Here is a 20514-nt window from a genome sequence, read left to right as displayed (position 1 = left end):
GGGATGCCAATTAATAAAAAAACTGAAGAAAATTATTACAGCTTTAGAAACAAAAATTCAAATTGCGATGCCATAAAAAAACATTAAAAAAAAAATTTCAAATTGCGTAGGTGTGCACCAAATTATTTTAACATGACTACTAACCTAACCCGACGGCTTCAAAGGCAATGTGCGTGCCAACCTTGAAAATGGTAGCTTCACCGTTGCTTCGTTCTGTTGACATTAATAACCTTTTGCCTCCACAAGCCACCAATATATAGGAGTTTTCACCCTGTTTTGTTTACAGATATAAGATACCAATTGGAGAAGTAATCATTACAGGCTTAAGCAGGCAAGTTTTGGTTGCAGTCTCCGCTTAATATTCCCAGGTTAATTCATACTCTCTCTCTCTCTCTCTCTCTCTCTCTCTCTCTCTCGGATCTGCAGACAATCAAATTTGCAGCCATGGAAGCTTCTTCAGGTTTAACAACTTCGGAATCTATGAACCACAGGTGCTTATGATTTCATTTGTTTTGTATGGTGGTTAGGATTTCTTTTCTCATGGGCTTTTCTATATATATTTCAAAAAAGTGGAGATAATACGACACAAAATTTTGCTAAGGATTAAGAGTGGCACCTACCATTCGCCTCCAAAATTTTAGATTTAAAAAGAAATATAACATATATATCATGAGACAAGTTATGGTACTTTGTGGATATTTCATATACTCATTTACAACTATTTGAACAAAAAATTACAATTATTTGAACCAAAATTACAACATTGAGAACAAAAGTTATCATATTCATTTACACTATTTACATATAGTTAAACAAAAATTACAACATTGACCACGAATTTGTTCAAAAGCTTGTAACAATGTCATAAGAGGTGTAATTACCATTATTAGAACTAAGATTACACAAAAAATTACAACATTGACAAAGAATTTGTTCAAAAGCTTGTAACAATGTCGTAAGAGGTGTAATTACCATTATTAGAACTAAGATTACACAAAATATGACTCAACATTACCACTCTGACAACAAATTTGTTGTCACTTTTGTAAATGTGGGTATGAGATACCCACAAGTACACTAGAATTTTCCATATATCATAACATTCAGGATCCATATAGTCTTGGTCAATAAACTAAGAAAACAAGGATGCGTTTGCTAAAGTTTTCTAACCGTCAACCTCTTTTTCCTCCAAGAGGGGGTGACGGTTTCAACCTCTGTCCATCTCCTCCTTCACGTTGTCCATCTTTAGCCATCGCTTCCATTCCTTGCTTTGGTTCTCCATCATCAACAACATATCCTCCATGGAGCAAGACAACGTCTCACGCTCCCAAGATACTGTTTCCAAGCCTTCGATCGCTCCATTGACGATGATTTGCTTTGAATTCTGTGTACTTGGTGTCGCTGAAGCCGTGCCATGGATGGATTAAGAACGATTACCCCCAAAAAGATGCTCCACTTGTCAACTTGATTTCTATAAGATTTGGTAATTGGTGTCGTTGTTTGGGCGGCGCTACTAGGAGTCGGCTCTATGGTGGAGAGGCAGCACGTTGGCACTCTCAAAAATTGCATGGTGGCCCTCGATTGCAGTCAAGTTTGCCTAAATCCAAAAAGGTACATGCTGATGAAATCCTAAGCATATTGTACTCAGGAAAACCTCTTAGCCCTAGCTTAAGGACAAGGAGAAGATGTAGTTTCTTTTATGTTTCTATGCCTATAAACTATGTATTAGATTATGTCATAGTTATAGGCTATCTTTAAATAAGTGAGCGATAAGTTCAAATGTAGACGGTCTATCCTTATGTATCACTGTGGTCTTCACCATGAATCCTTGTTCTATCCATTGCGAGGCAGCCGGAGGGTATGTAATAGCCTTCTTGGTATGAGTTTTATCAATGAACTTATCATTTATTCAAAAATAAAATAAAATTATATATATATAACATTTATTTTTGCTGATTTATTCTACACTTCACCCAAAATCTCAAGTACACAATGATGTGTACCTAGCCAATTCTTGACCAAATTATGTTTAACTGTTCTTAAATATAGATGTAACCGCCTTTAAATCTAGATATAACAGTGAAAAACAAAACAACCAAAATTCATTGGATCTAGATCTAATAATGATTGACCATGATTTTTCTTATCAGTTATTGGTCTAAATCTCCTTGCTATATATATATTCGTTGTTCGCCTAGGCTCCAAATGTTCAAGATGAGTGCATGATTGATGTAGTCATACTAAAATTTGTTTTCTTCGAGGAGAGTGAACTTCAACTATGAGACCTCACCCGTCATGGTCGCCTTTCTTAACAATAATAATTCCAACTTACTATATATTTATTTCTATGTGAAAATGCAGTCTGAAAAAAGGTGAAATTTATGCTGATGGCATTAACTGGGATGATCTTGGGTTTGGACTGATTCCAATCGATCACATGTACACCATGAAATGCTCCGACGGAGAAAACTTTTCACAAGGACATCTCTCTCCCTTTGGAAAGATTGAGCTTTGCCCATCTGCTGGAATATTGAATTATGGACAGGTAGGTCAGCAATGTTTTAATTTATTTTACAAACTGTTAATTCATTTCTTAACAGGTGCGAGTTCAGTAGTACATTTGTCTAATACCGTACTGAACTTTAGGTTAGAATTAGAAACCTTGGAGCACTCAGTTATTTGTTGTCTGCAGGGACTATTCGAAGGTCTTAAGGCGACCAGAACAGAAGATGGTCGTATTATGCTGTTTCGGCCCCAAGAGAATGCTCTAAGAATGATTATGGGTGCAGAGAGAATGTGCATGCCATCTCCATCCGTTGAGCAATTTGTTGATGCTGTGAAGCAAACAGTCTTCGCCAACAAGCGTTGGGTACTGTATATATTCTTGATGACATATTTATGATCTATAAATTTTGTTTTAGGAAATTTGCAACATTGTCAAATGGATTCCTGTTTTTGCGGAATCAATGGAACACTGCATGTTTTTGGATCAATTGGAAATTTAATTTCCGTCTTTATATAGGTACCACCTCCAGGAAAAGGATCATTGTATATTAGGCCTTTGCTCGTGGGGAGTGGATCTAATCTGTGCTTGGGGCCGGGACTGGAGTATACATTCCTAATTTTTGCTTCTCCAGTTGGTAATTATCACAAGGTAAGAGTAAACCATTTCAGCTGGCTGGACTAGACTGTATGAGCAGAACATATTTGAAGTTAATTATTAGCTAGGGCATGTCTGTTGACTAGCTAGCAGTGCTCATTCCTTCAGCAGTTACAAGCTTGTGGGGTTCAATTTTTATTATGATGGTATCAGACATCTAATTTTAGGAGTTCTTGTTTTGAACCATTCGACATCATGTGTGCGTTTGTCTGTACTAGTAATTTTGGGGTCTGGTTGACTAACATTCGATCTCTTTAGATGATGAATGAGACTGCAGGAAAAAGAGGGTGTTAGTTTGACACTTTGACATAAATCGTCAACCCATGCCAACTCATTAGAATCTTTGACAGCTTATTAAGATTTAAGGCTCTGCAGCTGGTTGTCTAATAGTCGGACGTTTATTCTGTGATAGGGAAGGGCAGCCCTAAATTTGTATGTTGAGCATAAAATCCACAGAGCTACTCCTGGTGGAACTGGAGGTGTCAAGTGTGTCACCAATTACTCACCTGTAAGCTCATATATAGAACTAATTAATCATATGTTATCTTTTTTGGTTTTCTAATTAATAGCAACAAAAAAGAACCGACTGGTTTGCATGAGCAGACAGAAAGAAAAAAAAATTGATATATCTGCTGTACCTATTGTTCATTATAGGTTTACCAAACACAACAGCAAGCAAGGGCCAAGGGGTTCTCTGATGTCTTATTCCTAGATTCTGCAACTGGTAAAAACATTGAGGAGATTGTACTAGCTAACATTTTCATTCTGAAGGTATTGCCGATTAGTTATTAGCTTTTAAAGATTCATATATACTCTTTGCTGAATAGCTTTATGACTATATTTTTGATGTACCTGCAGGGTAATGTCATTTCAACTCCAACACTGAAACATGGAACTATCCTCCCTGGAGTAACCCGTAAAAGCATCATTGATATTGCCCTTGATTTTGGTTACCAGGTGATCTAAAGTTCCAATGAGCTGAAATTCTTGATATATCAGACAACATTTTCAGAAGAAATTAATTGTCAATCAGGTGGCGGAGCGTGTGATCCCAGTGGAGGATTTACTTGCAGCCGATGAAGCTTTCTGCACAGGAACTGCCGTGGTTGTCAACCCTATTGGCGCTGTAACTTATCAAGACAAGAGGCAAGTGCAACACCCCATTGATCCTAATAATTGATCTAACGAATAACATATCAAACAGCCACATCGATCGATCATATGATCAGTAATTGGATCAAAACTACAATCCAATCCGCGTTTTCCTTAACATTTATTTTTGTTGTAACATGCCTATATATTGCAGGGTTGAATACAAAACCGGAGGAGCGTTATGTCAGAAACTGTATGAAACGCTAACAGGAATCCAAACTGGTCGTCTTGAGGACAAGAAGGGATGGACCTTAGAGGTCAACTGAGCTTCTTTATTGTACCAAACCCCAGAAGTTTGTCATCTTTGATAAGTATTCTATTTGTCAATTGTTTTAAATATGTAGAAGTCCTAGTCTACTAGGAGTTTGTTAGTGTTTATAAAGTCTTTAAGGAAAACCCATGAACTTAGGAGTTGTTAATCATGGCGTAGTCGTTCCAGATTTCTGTTAGTTTGTTTGTATGCTGATCTATTTATATAGAGCTGCTTTTCAATCAATGAAATCATTCAGTTCCAAGCTTTCATATTGTTTAGTATCTCTGACAATCTGGCATCAGAGCCCCTATTGGGCTTGAGATGAAAAGGCAGCAGCTTTGTGTGACTTACAACAGCAAGGATTGTGGCAACAGAGAACAACTATGTGCAACCTTCAATACCTTGCTTCAATGGTCACTACGACCATTGGAGAATGTTAATGGAGAATTTCTCAGGTCCAACGAGTATTGGGGCCTCAGTACTGAAACAGGCGTTACTGAATCTGCCATTGGAGATTTATTGGTAGGAGCACAGCAAAAGACAATGGATGAGCTAAAGTTGAAGGATTTGAAAGCGAAAAATTACTTGTTCCAAGCAATTGATTGCTCAATTTTTGAGACCTTTCTCTAAAAGTACACATCCAAGCAGATATGGGACTCGATGAAAAAGAAGTATCAAGGCAATGCAAGAGTCGAACGTTAATTCTCAACTCCAAGCACTTTGCAGAGAGTTCGAGACCCTTAAAATCTGGTGATCAGATTATTTTTCAAGAGTTATGTCAATTGCAAATAAGATGTGAATCCATAGTGAACAGATACAAGATGTGACCGTGGTGGAGAAAATTCTTTGCTCTATGAGTGACACGTTTAATTACATAATTTGCTTCATTAAACAATCCAAAGACATTGATGAGTTATCAGTTGATGAGCTGATTCGAAGGGGTGATTTTTCAGCAAGAGGAAGAGGTCAAGGCAAATGGAGAGGAGGAGGTAAGGTATTCGAGATGGCAGTGGAAGCAAGCTCAAATATGATCATCACTCCTTAGATTTCCAAGGCAGAGACAGAGAACATCTTGACAAGTACAAGGTCCAATGCTTCAGGTGTCATGGATATGGTCACTTTCGTTTGAAGTGTTATGCAAAGCTTCACAAAGAAACAATAAAAGAATGGGGAGCAGTCCAATTTCGCAGAGAAAAAGGAAAGAAGAAGAAGAAGACACTTTTGATGGCATTCCATATGAACGAGTAGCCTGACGTAAACGCATGGTACTTATACTCCAGGTGCAGCAATCACATGTGTGGTAGTAAGTCATCTTTCTCTATTTTGGATGAAGCATTGCGCACTGTTGTGAGATCTGGTGATAATTCTACTGTGAATGTTATATGGGGAAGGGTGCTATTCAAATTAGAACTAAAAATGTTCATATATATTAAAACCATTTCCAATGTGTTTTATGTTCCTAATTTGAAGTGTAATCTATTGAGTATTGGTCACCTTCAAGAGAAGGGATATGTGTCCACAATCAGAAAAGCTGCTTGTAAAATTTATGATCCTCAAAGGACTCTACTTGCTAATGTTGAGATGACACCAAACAAGCTGTTTCCGCTGCTAATCAAGAGTGTTCATTCCTGCTCAAGAGTGGTCATTTGAATTTTAATATTGAAGACACTATATCAGAAGAAGATGGTTACCAGTCTCAAATCTGTCCTCCCTCCAACAAAGTATGTCAAGATTGTTGTATAGGCAAGCAGCATCATGAATCATTTCCAAAAGAAAAGGCCTAGAGAGCTCAAGAGGGAGCAGTGCCATTAGGCCTTACCCATAGCCGACGTGGGATACCAGTCCGTAGTCTTGGATCGTCGTCTCGATCAATATGCTGTTTTTGGATGCATGTACGTAGCAGACAAAGTGTGATTGAATCGAAGTTTTATTTTGCTTCTGCTTCGCTGTATCTAATTGCTACACACCTTTCTTCCGGCGAATTCTGCCATGCACCCGAGGCAACTTGAACCGAATGTGCTGGCATCTCATTTGGCCTCTACGCCCAACCTCTTTTCAACATCAGATTTATTTAATTTTCCTTTTACAATCTCTTGAATAATTCGATAATTATGCAGAACATAATTGAAAAAAGTACAAAACAAAAACCCAAACGAAAAGTTCATACATCTCGACAAAATACTACATTACATCAAAACAGAACCTCACGCAAACTGGTAAGGAAGATGGAAAGCAATACATATTAAGTCCAGCCAGAAGAAGTCAAACACATATGCACAGACAGGGCCATGTCTCAGGTAACTTCTTTAAACTTCTAGCAGTTAATTCCATTTTAAACCCGACTTTAGTTAAAACCAACATCCAACCATTTTCCCCTTCTTAATGAATTCAAGTTTCACAAGTGAAAGTGGAAAGAGGAAAGTAAGCTGATCAAGTCCATATGAATTTGCACGTACTGGATTACAAAGGAAAGTTCAAGTAACCTTTATACATATGTACTGCCTTGACCCTCGCTATCTATATCAAATGGAATACCTTGAACCTGCAGAGAACATGAAGAAAAGATTTATACCAACCTGGCATGTGAAAGTCCTTATTGCCAGAAAGGATCACTAAAACATAATCTAGAATTACGAAAAAGTCAAAAAAAATGTGAGGAAATATATATATGAACAGGGGGGTGTCCTTTAGAATTTCTCATAACAATATCTTCATCACAGACATTGAATATCAACTTTGTACTCGGAGCAACGATGCATGAGAGTAAATTAAGAAAGCCAGTACAGAACAATACATGACATTGAGCATCAATTCTTTCTATTCTCCGTGAACCTGTTACTTTCGATGGACCAGAGATAGACATTTTATTCAGGAAAATCCAGTGCCATCACACCAGGTAGTTGGTGCAATCAATGCATTCTTATGGACTCAATAATTAATGGCTAATTAAGATGGCACAACTCTGTACCACATGTAAATTGCAAAAAATATGTCCAATTGTACAAGGATGGACTTCCAAAGAAAATTTAACATCCGTTCGTCTTGTTGGTTTACTATATAAACACACATGATGATCATTTTCAAGGGAAGCCACATAATTTCATACAATCCACTGAAAATGCAATGCGAGGTTACTTAATAGTTCTCTGTAACAGCACACCACTCTACATGAATACATGGTATGAAAGTATAATCTTAACGGTGCAAGCATACAAGCGTACTGATAGCTAATAGGCTATAATCACTATGAGAAGCTTTATATGCTTTTCCTGCCAAACTAACTACAGAGAGGCAATTTAATTTATTGTAAAACTACTTTAATGCAAGTAAGATTATAGTGTCATTTGGAAACAAGTTGGGGAGTCCTCTAATAAATAGGAAAAGTATCAAAACTAGAGTGATCGAAACTCACCCAACTGTAAAAAGACGAAAGCAAGAGAGCTTCAGAATGTAATTACAGCAGAAATTCAAATGAGAGAAGAGGATGCATTGGCCATTCATGATCTGCAACTCATTTCCAACCAAGGGATCAGAAAGTCCTTTAATTGTGGTCCTTCAGAGTGGCCAATGGTGGATCCCCTCTATTTCTGCGAGTCCTACAATTCTTCAAGTCTGCAAGTTCTGCTACCAGGGCCACTGGTTTCCCCTTCAACTGGAATATCATATTGGTTGAATATATCCTCATATGGAGACATCCTACTGCTTGATTGAGTGGTTGTTTGGTTCAACTCTTGCACATCTTGCTCATATATCAGACGGACTCCACACTCTTTCACCTTCAGACCTGGCCCTCTGGTTTCAAATAAGAAATCAAGCTGACTGCAACTGTTATGCCACCACTCTGTACCAAAGTATTTATCACGAGATACATAAAATAGCCACAGGTGATCTGAGTTCAGCTGGCAAAACTCTTCACTAAAGCGAAATGCAGGCTGTCTGCCGTATACTTCTAATTCTCTTCCATTGAGCTTCAGGCAACATACAAGATGATGAGTAGCGTTAAAATTCTTAAATTGATGAATATCAAGCTCATCAACCTGATGGTGCTCATGGAGTACAAAAACAACACACACAGCAAATCCCATAAACCTACTGCTATCCCAATCTGGAGGCAGCTTCACACTTAATGAACGCCCAACACTTCGATGGCTGAACCACTCAGGAATATTACTTCCAGGAATTACAATTTGAAAAGTTTCCCTCTTATCAGAGATTCCCTGTGCAAGAAGAGATAGGATGTTAGTTGATTAATGTCTATAAGTATATGAGCAGAAAAGCACACGCTTAGAGAGGAAGTACCTGATACATGAATGTCTTCAGCATTTCAAATGCTATGTTATTGCATCCCTGATTGCCATTTAGATTGAAGCAATTGATGAAATTGAAATATGATTTGTTCAATCTGTTCAAATTTGATGCATCAAACAAGTATTTCAGTGAAGTACAACCATCTGCCCTTAAATCTAGGCTCCTATTTGATGGAAGGTCTGACAACTCTTGAAGTCTCTTGCAATTTTCCAAGTTAAAGTTCTCAAGCTTAGAAAGCGATCCAATGCCTGAAGGAAGCCGAACAAAATTGTTTCCACTTAGATTCAAGGTCACCAAAGAGGGAGAGTAACCAAATTCGTTGGCAAATGCTCCTTCGCCAAGATTGCAATTACTCAGGTTCAGATATGTTAAATTACAGAGACCCCATATAGGCAAGCGGAAACCCATTGGATCTGTATTCACTTCGCATCCATGAAAGAATGAACCTCTCACATGCTTTATGAGATCATAGGTAGATGACATTTCTATTGCAGACCCACTATTCACATCATTTTCCTCATAACATTCCCTCTCCCCCACGCTTTCCTGATGTTTGCCAAGTTTCATGCATCCAGAAAGATTAAGATTTTTAACAAACTTCAAATTATTGATGGTGCTTGGAAGACGGACAAGATTTGTGCAGTTACTTAGATTCAATGACACAAGGCTACTCAGGCGTCCAATTGAAACAGGCAGTTCCTCAATGGCAGTCTCATCGAGATCAAGCACAGACAGACGCTCCATATTTCCATCAAACTCGGGAATCTTTTTAATTTTTGAGCAGTTAGACAGAATTAATGTTTGAAGAGATTCCATTTCAATTCTACCTGGCAGATTCTCAAGACTTTTGCAGTCTTTAAGATTCAGGACAATAAGCTTTTTCAGAAATCCGAGGGATTGATGGATTCTTACCAAACTCTTACATCCTTCAAGATCTAAACTCTCAAGATTCTGAACGCCCGTGAGGTCTGGGGTCTCCACAATTTTTTGAGAATGGCAGAGTTTGATGAACTTCAACTTGTCAAAATTCTGCACAAACATTTATAAAATCAAAAGAGTGAGCCACCAAAACAAACAATTTTCTTTATACAAATAAACAAATAGTAGACTATTGACTAACAGCCATACCTTTTCTCCCTCCCAAAGATGTTCAATATTGCTGTGACACAAGTTAAGTTCAATAAGTTCATCTGATTCGAACTTTTGTGGGAGAGATCTTAACGGACACCCAGGCCATTCCAGGAGTCTCAAGGAATTAGAAAGACAAGTGAGGCCTTTGGGAAGGTCCACATTACAAATATGGAGAAGATTAAGTTCAGACAATTTTGAGAAGGCTTCTGGATTCCAATGAGCCACTTCTAATTTAGGCAACTCCATTACCATCCCTTGGATTGCTTCTGTTCCCTAAATAAAAAAAATAAAAACAAGAATAAAATGTGAGGTCTACAATGCAAAAATACTGCTGGACCAAAACAGATTATTGAACAAACCACACATGCGTATAGTAATCTACTTCTCTTTTTTCTTTTTCTTTTTTTCTACATAATCAAGCTATTACCTTATTTTTCTTCAACACATGGTGGATGTCTTCATGAGACCATAATCTACTACGTTTGCCTGACTCTTTAGGAGACTGTCGACGAACTATTTCCCAGCCCATTTCTTGTAGCAAATCATGCATTGACAGTTCATTGCTGGAAGTAGTAATGAGAGATTTATCAACAAGAACACGTAGTCCAATTTCAGGGTTCAGGTCACAATAGTCTAGTATTTGTGTCACACGATCCCAATCTTTCCCCTTGTAAAAACAAGCAATATGTAGGAATATTTCTTTCTCTATGTCCTCTAGACCATCAAAACTAATCTGAAGCACATCCATAATTCCTCTATTTGGTGTATTTTTTAGCCTATCAATTGCGCTTGCCCATTCATTGTGCTTTCTACCACATAAAAAAGAACCTAAAACCACAAGAGCTAACGGCAGCCCCTGAGCATACCCTAAAATATGGTAGCACAGGTCCAAATAATTTTTTGGTGGGAAGCTTTTCTTGAAAGCCTTTAAACTCAGTAGTTGAAGAGCTTCACCAGAATTTAACACGGTAGCCTTGTATGTAGCATCAACATCATGTGCCTCTAACAAGTGAATATCCGTGGTTGTTATGATAATTCTGCTCCCTGGACCGAACCAGTTGCGACTTCCAGCCAATTTTTCTAATTGTTCCAACTGAACCACATCATCAATAACAACAAGCACCTTTATTTTACATAAACTTCTTTGAATCATAGCAGCTCCTGTATATTCATCCTCTATGTATTCAAATTTGTCCATCAAGATGCTAGAAAGAAGGTTCTTTTGTAAAGAAACTAGGCCATCCCTTTTAAACCTTTCTCTAACATTGAAAAGAAAGCATCTATGCTTAAAATCCCGACAGAAATCATCATAAAAAGCTCGAGCGACTGTTGTCTTACCGACTCCTCGCATGCCATGTATCCCTATAATTCGTACCTTACCCAAATCCTGACGTATGTAATTATGTAATAAATCATCAACACGGAAATCCATTCCTACAAAGCCCTTGTCACCACTTGAGGATTTTGGCACCACCCAATTCTCAATTTGCCTAACAATTTCCTCAACAAGTTCTTTATCAGTTATGAGAGGAAGAAAAGTTTAGAGAAATCAGTTAGCAACTTGGCATGTAACATGTTACAAAAAAAATTCGCAATGTAAAGGGAGTGATATTGGCACTCAAGTGGAAAAACAAATAGCAAAGCGGAGTGCCAAAATCACTGTTCTCCATTCCTTTTCTTCCATCCTGATCCCTCAGGGCCTCAGAAAAAAATCAACATGCCAAAACTTTGATTCAGAAATTACGTTGGGTGAAAGAATGACAATGGAAAATCTTGACTCCTCAATTGCAGCTAAAAGAGACGGGCTAATGACATCTACTACCTGAAGATCGGCGTCATCCATAAAGGTTTTAATTCCTCTCCGTTCTAATCTATGATACAGCTCGGAGGTAAACGCCTTGCGCGTATCTGGCCCTCTGAAAGTTAAAAACACATCGTAATTCCATCGAGAAGGAGAAGAGGTTGACGCCATCTCCTTCGCAATTGAATCTGGATCTCGGCCGCTTGTAGACGTAGCAAACTACCCTGCCGTTGACGGAAGTATCGTTTTAGTCAAATGCCAGATCCACTGAGCTAAAGAGTAAAGTTTTTCTTAAATAACTTTTTCTTTTTTTGTTAAATAAAAGCAGGGATCGAATCTTTCGGCCACCCAATGACAAGAAAGCAAATTTTCCATCTTTTTTTAAATTGCCCCTATTCTCTAAAATGCAATACCCAAATCACCCCCCTTCTGGGCAGTGATTGGTCCTCCCCACCACGTGTCTCGTGCGAGTGCCCTACGCAAAATTCTCTCCATATTGATTATTAAAATTTTAGTGATTGGTTTCTGTCTAAGTTCAGAAAGGGTTTACTTAAAAACTTCTTCCGAAACATGCTTCTCCTCTTATGGAAAATTTGAGAAGCGAGGAATGACCTCATGTTTTAGACAGGTTCCTCCTCTCCCAAAATTTTGTTTGTTAAGTAGGTCATACCCACAATATGTCGTGCTAGAGCCGCGCCAACCTACGGACTAACAAACCCTGGCTCGGGCGAACGGTTCTGTGATCAGAGGGTTATTTTGAAGCTTTCTCTGGAATGAGACAGAAATCTGTGACTTGCACAAGAGAATTTCAATGGAATGAAATACTGCAATAAAAAAGAACTGAAAAATCTCAACGCACAAGGTTCATTTTGTTTTAAATCTGACATTATTTAACTGTGCTATAAAAAAGTCATTCCAAGTATCTGTTATTCCTGGCAAGCACCAGTGCATACAATCATCGTGCTTCTTCCCACCAGCTGCAGATGGATGAGCATCTGCTCTGAACTCACTCAGGTGGGTTATGTCCAAAATATGGAAACCTGACCCCTCAAGGGCCTTGTAAAGGTGTTGATTCACGAGTCGTGCCTCTATATTTGTTCCATTATTCTTCAATGAGAAGAGTTCTTCAACCTGAAAATCAAACCATGACTATTTATCTTGATGTTGCATACAAGAAATTGTTTACACAAAGGGCATACAAGGGGTTTGTGCTCAATATAAGCATCAAGTAAATGAAGCATTCAATCAGTTCATAGTGCCATGCGACTCACCTGCTCTGGCAACAAAGGATTTTTCCGGTTACAAGAACCACCTTGGTTCCAGTCACCTCCTTCAAAATGTCTAGGAGATTGAGTACGAAAGAATTTGATTGCACCAGGCTTCAGTCTCTTCTGCACAAACATTACCTACAAGGAACAGACTTAATTAACAATGAAATAGCATGTGTTCGACAGTACCATATGCACAAGAGATTTTAGCCTCACATCTTGATAAGATTTTAGAGACATGACCACTAGAATACTTCCACATGATAAAAAACTAAGCTTTCATCTTAAAAGTTGCTATACCATGTGTTTCATGACCATATCGAGGCCAACATCAGGAAGTACTGGAGGAACCACAGGCTGACCATTTTCAAAGAAAAGCAAAGGTGACTTCATAGGATCAAACTTTGCAGGAGCCCAATACCTGTTCACAAAAAACAAAAGTTAAAATGAATAGCCAGCGCAAGCAAAAGATCCTAATTTGTTGCATTTTCAATTTACACTGTTTTTCCTATTCAAAATAGCGTCTTTATAGCCTTTTGAAGACAGATTGGTTGATTACTAGCGTATTTTTACCCCTTGTACACTTGTGGGAAAACCAACAATCTCCAAGGAGCTCACAAATTGCTTTATGTTTTTCAATGTATTATATGCTTTTCTGCATCAAAAATATCCTCACTCGCAGACGATATAAAGAAATTGTATCATGATTGTCAATAATAAGCTAGTGTTGTGATCCCTGACTATAACACAGATAACTAGACTAGACTTCTGATCTCTGACTTTGATACAAAAAACTTTGTAATTGCAACAAAAAATTCAGCATAAGTAATAAATAAGGCTAATATACTTATATGCAGAGAAAAAGAGATAAGGAAAAGAACAAAACTCATGAAGTTCTAAATGTGTTTGCAACATTTAAAGGGAATGGCATATTAGAAGGAAACTATTACCAGTGCCCTGTGTTGAATATCAGAATGTCATGAAAGCTGAGAGATTCTGCCCATGTGTCAACCGGAATGTCAACATCAACTCTATAACCCTCTTTATATCCAAGAGATTCCAGCACGCCACCATTAGAATTGGCTGACCACCTGCATCAAAGAGAAGCATAACCAGCTTAACTATACCAACTAATACATGAAAATCTGCAGCTCAACATTTGCAACATGTAAACCACCAAACAATTGGAAACATAGGTTACCTACCGTAACGAGCCAAAAGATTTGTCCGATGATACGCAAGCGTAACATTGTACTGAAGAAAAGTGAACCCTCGATCAGCACCAACTGGCCGCCACTTCTTTACTTCACTTGACACGCGTTTCAGCGAACATAAAAGCGCAACAAACATATTCCGGTTCAAGGAATCACCAATAAACCCTGCACTGTAGAATAGTCACAAGCTCTTACATTCAACACCAGATTCAAGATTGATTTCTACTTTAAGAAACTTCTATAACAAGCAACACTGAATCAAACTAGTACTTATTGTTAGTTATTAGGTCTCCAAGAACACTAAAGCCTCTAAATTTAGTGAAATAAAAAATTCACAAATTCAAGTGAATTATGGAGAAGAGAAAGTACCAATGCTGTTGTCTCTGTACATCTGAAGAAACCTAGCGGGATCGAACGGCGGGAGATCACAGTGCTTAGGCTTCCACCTCCACTTGACGAGTTCGCGGCCGTTGGATTTGTTGCTGGAAATGCAATTCCAGCCCTTGAAGATCTCCTTGCAGGTGTTGTCGTACTTGGGAGACGCATTCGGGTTAGGCCTGGCAACGTGCGGGTATAGTACGGGTACGGTGCAGGTTCTTAACGGGTCGGGTTTTTAACGGGCCGACCCGGTAAGAACCCGTTAGCTTAACGGGTTTCGCGGGCCAAACCCGGCGGGTTTGCTGGTTTTCCGTTGGAATCCGTCAAAACCCGTAAACTTTTTTTTTAATTTTTTTTTTAACTTTTTATCCAAGCAATTAAAACCAATTAAGACATATATATCCCCTTCATTTGCTATTTTCTCTATATGAACTTTTTTGGTTTTCTATTTTGAAATTTTTTATTTTCTGTCTTTTTAGATTTTTTTTCCTTTCCTTTTTTGACAAAAAAATAATTCACAAATCACAATTATACGACGATCCAACGGTCGGACCCTCACAGATCACCAAGAGGATTATCTTTACCGATTTATACGATGATCCAACGGTCGGATCACCTAGAGGATCATCTTTACCGATTTATACGATGATCCAACGGTCAGATCCTCATGGATTGCCCTTAGTTTCATCCTCTCAAAATTATACGACGATCCAACGGTCAGATCCTCACGGATCACCTAGATGATCATCTTTACCGATTTATACGATGATCCAACGGTCAGTTCCTCACGGATCGCCCTTAGGTTCATCCTCTCAAAATTATACCACGATCCAACGGTCAGATCCTCATGGATCACTTAGATGATCATCTTTACCAATTTGTACTATGATCCAACGGTCAGATCCTCACGGATCGCCCTTAGATTCATCCTCTCAAAATTGTACGAAGATCCAACGGTTGGATCGTCCCGGATCGCCCTTAGAATCATCCTCACAAAATTATATGACGATCCAACGGTCGGATCCTCATGGATCGCCTTTTGAATCATCTTTGCACAATTATACGAAAATCCAACGGTTGGATCGTCCCAGATCGCCTTTAGAATCATCCTCACAAAATTATACGACGATCTAACGGTCAAATCCTCACGGATCTCCTTTTGAATAGTCTTTTCACAATTATACGAAGATCCAACTGTCATCCTCATGGAGAATAAGAAAAATTATAAAAATGCCTTGGTTGAAAAAAAAAATGAAAAAAAAAAAAAAAAAAAAAGGGAACCCGTATGGGTAATGGGAAATGGGTTTTTGGGAAGGATTTTTAGTTAACGGGTTCCAATGGGTTTAGCCCGCAAAACCCGTTAATTTGCGGGTTTTTTGAGTGTGGGCTTTTTTTAGCCCGGATTAATAAACGGGCGGGTTTGTGCGGGTTTTTAGCGTGCGGGTATAGTGCGGGTTTGCGGGTTACGGGTTTAAATGCCAGGCCTAATTCGGGTCGTGGATCCAGGTTCCATTGGAGTAGTCGCAGGACCCGGGCGGCTCCGTCGGGTCGGATCCGGGGGGATTCCGGAATTGGAGGGAGCTGTGAGGTTGGGAGGGAACGGAGGATGTGTTTCTAATGTAAGAGAGAACGGCGAAGATGGAAATGAAGCAGAGGAGGGAGAGGAGAGGTAAGAAGAAAGGGACTTTCTTTGTCTGGTTTGGGGAGTGAGAGAGGTCTCTCGATGCCATGCTGCACTACCCAACGTGATTTGGGCGCACCTTTTACGGCTATGGAAGTAGCTTTTGGCTATGTTTGGGGGGGCTTTTTAGCTCCCCTGCTTATAAGCACAAGAGGACTATGCGTTTGGTTAGCTGACTTATGCTCAGCTTATTCGAAAAGCCACTGCAGCTTCTCGCGAAAAGGAGAAGCTGCCTGACCCCAGCTTTCAGAAGCCAGAAGCCAGCAGCTACTGTAGCGGTACTTACTGTAGCTAAATGAATGTTTCAAAATGACAGATTCTATCCTCCCTTGGGAGAGGCAATTACGGATTGCCATCAAGCCTTTGAGATGAGATCCAAGGCCGCACAGCATTTTTATCTCTATCCCATCTCCACTCTCCCTCTGACGCCGTCGGGCTCTCATCACAGACGCCGCCTCACCCTCTGACGCTGTTTAAACCAGAAATCGACCCCAATTGACCCAAACTCAGTTCCAAGAACTCACTGCCGAGACTGGAATGGTGACGAACGGATGATCTTCACGCCAGCAACTCAACCAGCTTCTTGGTTGTTGGCCTGTAGGTGCAGCCGAGCAAGAAACGAAGCCCAAAAAGGCCGAGGAAGTCGCCGGCGTCGGTGACGGCATCGAAGCCGAGAGGAACCCAGAAACAAAATTGTCAAAACTCGATCAAATTCAAAATCTAATTGTATAGGCTTGCTGTTGGGATACCAACTTATTAGGAATACCAACTTATTAGTAAAACGCAGCGTTTTGGTTGTTATAGCCTATATATACTCTGTTACTTTCATTTTGTAATTCAACTATCGAATATCTATATAAAAGTCTATCTTTTCTCATTTTTTCTTTGTTTTCTTCTCTTTAATTTCTGAGGGTACTCATCATCTAGTATCAGAGACCAAATCGATGGGGGGGATCGAAGAAGGTTACGAGTGCCTCGTCTTCTTCGTTGGTGGACCCGCCTTATGAGCTTTCCTTGCAGGCTCATCGTGAGGAGACGATGCTCCAATTCCAGGAGGTGCGAGAATCTATGGAGAAGATCCAAGCTTAGCACTCTTCCTTTCAATCCGAGCTCATGGAGGAACTCCGACAACTTCGTTTGGGCTCCAAAGCTTTGGTGGAGACTAGTGGCGCTGGACCGCCGCCTCAACTGAGTTCGCCATCGCCGGATGCTTCGATAACGGGATCGCTTGGTGGTATGACTACTATGCCAACTACTACGACTATAGATGTATCTGCATATCTATTTGGGTCTTTGCCTAGTCATAATGTTCCTGTTTCTAGTGGTCAATTTGTTGGTTCTCAACCTGTGAGTGCTGGAATTTATTCATCAGTGAATGGAGTGAGTGGGTGGTTTCAAACAGCTGGGGATTATGGAATGAGTAATGACCCTAGACTGTTCATGGACCCAAAGTTGATTAATAATCCCATTTTAGGTTATGATCCTTCCTATTTTGGAAATTATCAACATGATCAGTGTTCTAAATCAGCACCACAAAACACTCATTCATCGATTCCACTACATCATATGCCACAAAGCTCTATGCAATCTCAGTTACCAACTAGTGGATTTCATTCCAGTGTGACTAGTGCAATACCAACAGGGCCCCAAAGTAGTTCTATGGGTATGAGTGGCTTCCAATCCAAACGGAGCATCCCAACTACTACACCAACCATTTCTAATACATCATCACCTCCACCAATCTATGCCACAACTACTACTCCATATCCTCACTTTTTCTATCCATATAACCAATTCAACCCACATAGTCAATTTCATCCATATCATTATCAACATACTCACAACCATGGGTTGAGCCACCATCAAGTCCAGGACCCAAATCTGCCTACCATAAAACAAATTCGGTTGGATTTTCCAGTATTTGGTGGGGAAGATCCCTTGGAGTGGCTTAATAGAGCTGAACAATTTTTTCAATTGTATCAAATTCCAGAAGAGAAGAAAATCTCCATTGCATCGATGCACTTGACTGGTATAGCTGCTAGTTTGTGGCAATTACATTTACAAGACAATCCTAGTTCCTGGTCTGGCTTAGTTGAGCTGATGCTGCAGCAATTTGGTGGGTACAATAAGCTTGACTACCAAGCTGCTTTGGCAAAAATGCAACAAGTGGGTACTGTTACAGAGTTCCGAGATCAGTTTACAAAAATGTCTTGCCGAGCACCAGGGTTTTCTCCTGAACTTCGATTGGCTTGCTTCATAGGAGGGTTGAAAGAAGAAATTAGAACTGATGTGAGCCTTATGAAACCTTCCAACTTGATGGAGGCCTTTGAGCTTGCCAAGGCTTTTGAAGCGAGAAATTCAGGACATAAGAATTGGAAACAAAACCAGTCTAAATCTTCTTTTTTAGGTACCAAACAGATTGTTGCACCACCAGCTCCTGTACAGAGATCACAGTTTGGAAATCAGTCCACTACTGCAAAACCTTATGGCCGCAATCATTCAAACTTCTCAGCTGACAGAAAGTATTCCCAAGCTGAGTATAGAGATCGAAGGAATCGAAAACAGTGCTTCTTTTGTGATGAACCCTACACTTCTGATCATATATGTAAACGAGGCGCTAGAGCTTTACTTATTGAGGGTTTTAGTGCTGCTGGGTCACAAGGTGAAGAGCATGCTGCTGGATCACAAGGTGAAGAGCATGCTGTAGTTATGGAGGATTTACTTACCGGTGAGACAATGGAGGAAGCTCCACTCATTTCTTTACATGTACTTTCTGATATTAACAAGCCAGAGACAATGCAGTTGAAAGGCCAAATTGGAAAGAACAGGTCAGTGCATGTACTTGTGGATTGTGGAGCAACTCATAATTTTGTTCATCCCAGTTTACTCAAGTATTACATAGGTATAGTTGACAAGGGTTGCCCTATGAATGTACGGGTAGCTAGTGGAGAAATAATGAAGACCAGAGGTTATGTTTCAAACCTTCAACTTGATATTCAAGGACAAGACATTGAAGCAGATTTTTATATTCTACCCGTCTCAGGATGTGAGGTCATTTTGGGAGCAGCTTGGCTTCGTACTTTGGGAGATATTGTTTGGAATTTTGACAAGCTTACCATGAAGTTTGTTAAAAATGACCTCCAATATCACTTGCAGGGAGTTGAATCTGAAAACATTGAAGTCATAACTTGTGAACAGATGACCAGTCTTTTGGCTAAGGAGAGGGAAGCTATGTTGATAGAATTAAGGCGCATAGATGACAATAGTCAGAAACCTCATGTCCATCCTAAACTCAAACAATTGGTGGAACAATTTAGTGAACTCTTCCAGCCTCCCATTTCTCTACCTCCTAAGAGAAGTCATGATCACAGGATACCTCTACTTCCAGGTACAGTTCCTGTAAATGTGCGCCCTTATAGATATCCTTATTATCAAAAGACAAAGATTGAAAAAATTGTGAGAGAAATGTTAGCTGCCAGAGTGATTCAACCAAGTGTAAGTCCTTTCTCTTCTCCAGTCTTATTAGTAAAGAAGAAAGATGGCACTTCTCGTATGTGTGTAGATTATCGAAGCCTCAATGCTGTGACTGTTAAGGATAAGTTTCCAATACCAGTGATTGACAAATTGTTGGATGAAGTTGGTGGTTCTGCTTATTTTACTAAGCTTGACCTCAGGTCTGGCTATCATCAAATCAGGATGGAGAGTGCGGATGTAAGCAAGACTGCTTTTCGCACACATGATGGTCATTATGAATTTTTAGTGATGCCATTTGGTTTGACCAATGCACCATCAACATTTCAGTCCTTGATGAATGATGTATTTAGAGATATGTTGAGGAAGCACGTATTGGTTTTCTTTGATGATATCCTCGTTTATAGTTCATCTTTGGAAGAGCATATTCAACACTTGTCACAAGTCTTTACTCGGATGCAGGAACACAATCTCAAAGTTAAGATGTCTAAATGCACTTTTGGGGCTGATAGTGTTGAGTATTTGGGGCATATAGTTTCTGCAAAGGGAGTGGCAGTTGACCCAAATAAAATCAAGAGCATTGTGCAATGGGTAAAGCCAAAAACCTTGAAAGGATTACGGGGATTTTTGGGTCTTGCTGGATACTACAGAAAATATGTGAAGGACTTTGGTATCATCGCTAAGCCTTTAACAGATA

The 20514-nt window shown here is 39.4% G+C and overlaps 4 protein-coding genes across 7 annotated transcripts in view; 2 read left to right on the top strand and 2 right to left on the bottom strand.

The window, feature by feature from the left end:
* Positions 1 to 16424, bottom strand: part of LOC112169924 (protein trichome birefringence-like 13) — a 47174-nt gene extending 30750 nt beyond the window's left edge. Inside the window, exons 1-4 of the mRNA XM_024307030.2 lie at positions 16159 to 16424; positions 14657 to 14837; positions 14275 to 14452; positions 14024 to 14164 (exon numbers count right to left, since the gene is read on the bottom strand). Of these exons, the coding sequence (XP_024162798.1) occupies positions 14024 to 14164; positions 14275 to 14452; positions 14657 to 14837; positions 16159 to 16395 (737 nt within the window). The 5' untranslated portion in view covers positions 16396 to 16424. The remainder of the gene's footprint in view (positions 1 to 14023; positions 14165 to 14274; positions 14453 to 14656; positions 14838 to 16158) is intronic.
* LOC112169927 (branched-chain-amino-acid aminotransferase 6) lies at positions 246 to 4834 on the top strand. 4 transcript variants are annotated; one of them, XM_040508606.1, is made up of 10 exons: positions 293 to 491; positions 1194 to 1611; positions 2362 to 2545; positions 2693 to 2869; positions 3023 to 3154; positions 3573 to 3668; positions 3815 to 3931; positions 4019 to 4117; positions 4194 to 4306; positions 4467 to 4834. In XM_040508606.1, exons 2-10 carry the CDS (start codon positions 1529 to 1531, stop codon positions 4576 to 4578), a joined length of 1113 nt encoding a protein of 370 aa, XP_040364540.1. In that variant the 5' UTR covers positions 293 to 491; positions 1194 to 1528; the 3' UTR covers positions 4579 to 4834. The 4 variants fall into 4 exon arrangements, with proteins under 4 accessions (XP_024162802.1, XP_024162801.1, XP_040364540.1 ...); XM_024307034.2 differs by lacking the exon at positions 1194 to 1611 and having other exon boundaries at positions 246 to 368; XM_024307033.2 differs by lacking the exon at positions 1194 to 1611 and having other exon boundaries at positions 279 to 491.
* LOC121050050 (protein trichome birefringence-like 13) lies at positions 12647 to 13244 on the bottom strand. The gene is made up of 2 exons (XM_040508607.1): positions 13077 to 13244; positions 12647 to 12936 (listed from the first exon to the last, which is right to left on the bottom strand). Exons 1-2 carry the CDS (start codon positions 13206 to 13208, stop codon positions 12670 to 12672), a joined length of 399 nt encoding a protein of 132 aa, XP_040364541.1. The 5' UTR covers positions 13209 to 13244; the 3' UTR covers positions 12647 to 12669.
* Positions 16425 to 17459: 1035 nt separating the features above from the next.
* LOC121049919 lies at positions 17460 to 20500 on the top strand. The gene is made up of 2 exons (XM_040508372.1): positions 17460 to 20408; positions 20468 to 20500. The coding sequence occupies exons 1-2, from the start codon at positions 17460 to 17462 to the stop codon at positions 20498 to 20500; spliced, it is 2982 nt and encodes a 993-aa protein (XP_040364306.1).
* Positions 20501 to 20514: the final 14 nt, after the last annotated feature.

The sequence above is a fragment of the Rosa chinensis genome, chromosome 6, assembly GCF_002994745.2.
Source record: "Rosa chinensis cultivar Old Blush chromosome 6, RchiOBHm-V2, whole genome shotgun sequence".
NCBI classification, from domain to species: domain Eukaryota; kingdom Viridiplantae; phylum Streptophyta; class Magnoliopsida; order Rosales; family Rosaceae; genus Rosa; species Rosa chinensis.
This window is presented reverse-complemented; position numbering and strand designations above follow the sequence as displayed.